Source organism: Sinocyclocheilus anshuiensis, unplaced genomic scaffold (genome assembly GCF_001515605.1).
Source record: "Sinocyclocheilus anshuiensis isolate Anshui unplaced genomic scaffold, SAMN03320099.WGS_v1.1 scaffold147, whole genome shotgun sequence".
NCBI classification, from domain to species: Eukaryota; Metazoa; Chordata; class Actinopteri; order Cypriniformes; family Cyprinidae; genus Sinocyclocheilus; species Sinocyclocheilus anshuiensis.
The window spans coordinates 515,159-520,325 of record NW_015549585.1 but is presented as its reverse complement, the minus strand read 5'-3'; the positions used below and the strand labels follow the sequence as shown (position 1 = coordinate 520,325).

Below are 5,167 nucleotides of genomic sequence, written 5' to 3'. Positions count from 1 at the left end.
TTAAAATGTGTATAGGTAGTATTTATAAAGTTTTAGCTTTTAGTTTTGGATCTGTTTTTAGTTGTTTTAATACTACTATTGATTGCTTCTGTTGTCCTCATTTGTAAGTCGCTTTGGATAAAAGCGTCTGATAAATGACTAAATAAATAAAAAATAATATGGTTAATAATGAAGGGTTAATATGGGTTTGGCCTGTGAAGAAATGCAAACCGTCAGTAAAAATATTAAATGAATCAAGGTTTAGGGGTTATTATGGTTAATAATACTAAGGTTCAATAATAAAGGGTTAATATGGTTAATCATAAAGGTTAATAATGAAGGGTTAATGTGGTTAATAATAATAAAGGTAAAGTTTTAATATGGATAATAAGTGTTTAAAAATAGTGTTTAAATAATTAAATAAGGGTTTAAATATAAAGGGTTAATATGGGTAATAATAATGGTTTATATTGTTAATAATAATAAGGGTTAAAATAAAATGTTAATATGGATTTATATTAATAAGGATTAATATTGTTAACAATAAATGGTTAATATGGTTAATAATAATAATATTTATTAAATCTATTTTGTAAAATAACTTTGGTAACACTTTATTCTAATGTTTCATTTATTACCATAATGTAAACTATGTTAGTTAACATGAACTAACAATAAAAAATACAGCTTAAACATTTCTTAATCTCAATTAATGTCAATTCCAACATTTACTAATATATTATTGAAATCATAAGTCGTATCTGTTAATATTATTTAATGGACCTGAGCTGAAATTATCTAACAATGAACAGCTGTATTTTTATTAACATTAACAACGATTAATAAATGCTGAAACAACTGTATTGCTGATTGTTAATTAAAGCACTAACTAAAGCTAACTAATGAAACCTTACTGTAAAGTGTTACCTAGGGGTGTCGCGATATACCGGTATTGACGATAACCGTGATATTCAAATCATGAAATATCGACATCGTGTTAATTTAGGGTGTGACGATATACCGGTATTGGCGATAACCATGATATTTAAAATGAACAGGACACTTATGATAACACGACACGCAAATAGCCTACTCCAGCGCCAGTACCTGGTTGACCTCCCAGGTGGCAGTATTGTGCCTTAACACTGACACCTGTCACACAAGAAGCGAACGCAGCGCGCGGCCGCACTACTCCAAGAAGAACCAATAGTATTGGCAGTACTGCGCCTTAACGCTGACACCTGTCACACAAGAAGACGCAGCTTGCAGCCGCACTACTCCGAGAAGAACCAATAGTATCCATGCTGCGGGTCTGCAGATGAATATATCTCAGAAGAACCATGTTCAATATTATCCAGACAGTAAGTTGCCATTATTTTACTAGTCATTGAAAGGGGAATGTTACATTAACGTGTTAACAGCAGTTTCCTGTTTTCATATATTTAAATAAAAGGGTGATTCTTTTAATAAGTAACACGTTTCCTTTAATTCGTCTAATTTTTGTATTTGTATTTGCAATCAAGTCATGGCCAATACTGCCTTTGTGTAGCAATTGATTTCTTTGTTCAAATCTATTACACGATTAAAACTGATCTAGAAAAACTGAGCGACCACATTAAACTCTGTAAAATGGAAAGTTGGTCGCAGTGCCATGCACTTAATGCCTATTCCGCGGTCGTTCTAGGTGCACATTAATACTGAATTAGAAGCGCGTTAACTGCATGACTTCATTGGCGCCGGTGCAACTATAGATTAAAGAGATTAAAATATGGGTACGCAAGTTAACAGGTTAAAGTATCAGTTTTGATGTTAATATTTATTTATTATACTGTTGAACTTGACAGTATTTTCTCTCTTGTTATTTCATAGGGAAGAAGACTTTGAAGCTGTGACCTGAAGAAGACGACGACGTGAAAATGCATGTGCCCTGTGTTTATCAGTATCCTTATGTTCATTGGGTAAAAAGAAAAACTAAATAAACAATGTAAAAAATTAATTTGGCTGATTCCCTAAGGTTTCTATAGATATCGTGATATACCGATATCGTAAATTCTTTTGGACACAATAACCATGGTGTGAAAAATATAATATCGTGACAGCCCTAGTGTTACCGAAACTTCATGTTTCAAGTGTTCACACGAGTTGAGATAAATATTACGTTAATATTTATTCATCATACTGTTGAACTTGACAGTGTCTTCTTTGAAGCTCCCTATGAAATAACAAGAGAGAAAACAGAGAAAGCCAGAGTCTCAGGTCAGCTGTGACCTGAAGAAGTGAAAATGCATGTGCCCTGTGTTTATCAGTATCCTTATGTTCATTGGGTAAAAAGAAAAACTAAATAAACAATGTAAAAAATTAATTTGTCTGATTCCCTAAGGTTTCTATAGATATCGTGATATATCGATATCGTAAATTCTTTTGGACACAATAACCATGGTGTGAAAAATCTAATATCGTGACAGCCCTAGTGTTACTGAAACTTCATGTTTCAAGTGTTCACACGAGTTGAGATAAATATTACATCCAGCTTTATCCGCACACATACAGAATACACAGGTAAAGTGATTTATACTATATGTGACCCTGGACCACAAAACCAGTCATAAGGGGCAATTTTTCAAAATTTTGATTTATACATCATCTGAAAGCTGAATAAATTTTGGCTATTGCTACAAATATACCCCAGCGACTTAAGACTGCTTTTGTGCTCCAGGGTCACATATAGTAAATCGCTACTGACAGATTAACATTAAATGCGACTATGAGGCATGAAGATATTAAGGTATTATAAATGTGTATTGTGAAAAACGCTATAGAAAATAAATTTGACTTGACTTGATTTACGGCTGACTTACAAATTTCTCGGAGCAGGGGAAGTCGAAGAGCTTCACGAGTCCAAAGTCATCTCCGGTGACCACGTTCAGCCCGGCGTGAGAAACACAGGCGCAGTTCACGTCTGCCTTCTCTGCGTTACGTGGCCAGATGCCCAAAACCTCGTCACCCAGAACACTGTACAGGAGGAAGAGCTTTACTACAGGACACTGATGTCATTTCTGAGGACCGTTTACTGCACAGATCTGTGTCCTCACCTGGTCCAGGTCGCCCAGGTGATCCGGTCAATCAGGGCTTGCTCTGTGACGATCTTCCCACTGGGAACCTCATGAACCTGCCGCTTGTATGAACCGGTAGAGACCTGCACACAAAATATAAACTACACCGGTCATATCAGTGTTATTTACACAGACTAAATTCACGCTAAATCGCAACACTGAACTAAACTGAACTGTATAATGACACTTTTGTCTTATGTAATGTTGCTTATAGATGGATTGAACTCGTTTTGTAATTGATGAACTTTATAACACTGACATTGAACTGAACCGAATTGAGCTGACTATTGTCTTCTTTACAGCTGAAATGAAATTTGTTTCATACCTTAACCATACAGCAAAAAATAGAATAAAATAAATAAATAAATTTAATATTATATATATTATTTTTCTTTTTATATATGGTTGGAGGTTGATTTATGTTGGCATGTGTATATATATATATGCTCGGTTCTTCTACTTACAATTCCAGTCTGAATTAATGGACAGTATGGATGCTACTCTAGATGTTTGATGGTGAGGGTCGGGGATTGTTGTATGTGATTTAGAATGTAAATATAAATAAAAAAACTTTGAATATATAAATATGAAAGAATATATAATACATTGTTGTACACAGTGAAGCAAATTTTTTAATTGAAAATATATTTAGTTTCAACCTTCATATACTAAAATATATTTCATGTGTTTCAGGGGCAAGAAAACACAGTTTAATGTTTTTCTTCAAATGTGACACATGAATGTCTTTTTTTGGATTGAAATATATGGAGAGAAAAATATATTTTTAAATAAAAAATATATATATTAATTATTTTTTAAATATATTTTCAAAAATATAGAAAAAGTGGTCAAACATAATGGTAGTAAATATATTTAGAAATATATATATTTTTTAAATACATTTGAAATTTTTTTGCAGCATGGGTTACAACATTAAAACTATTATTTTCTTGTTTTATAAAAGTGAATCTGCTTTGAAAAAATCTGGACTGTATAAAGCACCATAAAAAAAGGTGACGATATGTTTTCAGGGATCAAATGAATATGTATCTGTGCATTACTACTGATATATAGAAATGTACAGGAAATAGAAATTTGGCACAAAAATTAGTGAGGGTACTAACATCTAGTTAGCTAGATAGATATTTAGCTACTAATATCTAAGCCAAAATGTAAAAAAAATATATAAATTGTTTTTGTTGACTTTAATTCCATGCAATGTCCTTTATTTGTGGAAAAATGATATATAGAAATGTACAGGAAATAGAAATTTGGCACAAAAATTAGTGAGGGTCTCCCATTTTAGCTACTAACGTCTAAGCCAAAATGAAAAAAATATATATAAATTGTTTTTGTTGACTTTAATTCCATGCAATGTCCTTTATTTGTGGGAAAATGTGCATGCACAAAAACAATTTGTGTGCATGAATAAATATTTTGTTGCACTACATCTCAGCTATGTATGAATAAAAGGGCAGTATGTTATCAAAATGTTCTATTTGTGATTTTGCTCATTATGTTTTTGTACCTCGATGTATTTGCTGTCAGCAGAGAAGTCCAGCTGGATCACAAATCCAGGAATATCTTTGCAGTAGCCGATCCGGTTTAGAGACGGCCCCAGAGTCAGATCGTAGAAATCGACAGCGCACTCCACCGAGCCGACAGCCAGCAGCCGGTTATCAGAGCTGAACCTGCGTGAGAAACACCTGCGTGAGGAAAAACCTGTGCTTTTATGATCATGTGTTTTGTTGTGTATTAGCCATGCAGCGTCTCTTCTGACCGTATGTCCTGGATGGCCACGCTGCGGTCTCTCTTCTTGCCCCATACGGTCAGAGAATTCACCAGCAGCACGATGAACTCTCCGTTCTCCATCCCGATGGACACCATCTCACCGTTCGGACTGTACGCTGTGCACTTTGCCGGATGACCCAGACTGACTTTATTCAGGAGTTTCTGGAAGACAAAAAAATAATTAACCTTCAGCCATTTTTGATCGGAAAATTTTACGTTACGTTACGTTTCGTTTTTTTTTTTTTTTTTAAGTATTTTTTTTACTTCAGAATTTTGTGAATCTT

General features: G+C 33.8%; 1 protein-coding gene across 1 annotated transcript in view; it reads right to left on the bottom strand.

Annotated features, from left to right (window-relative positions):
- Positions 1–5,167, bottom strand: part of LOC107657948 (EMAP like 6) — a 60,452-nt gene that overhangs the window by 1,330 nt on the left and 53,955 nt on the right. The window contains 4 exon segments of the mRNA XM_016446293.1: positions 2,838–2,991; positions 3,072–3,175; positions 4,621–4,783; positions 4,873–5,045. Coding sequence (XP_016301779.1) covers positions 2,838–2,991; positions 3,072–3,175; positions 4,621–4,783; positions 4,873–5,045 — 594 coding nt within the window.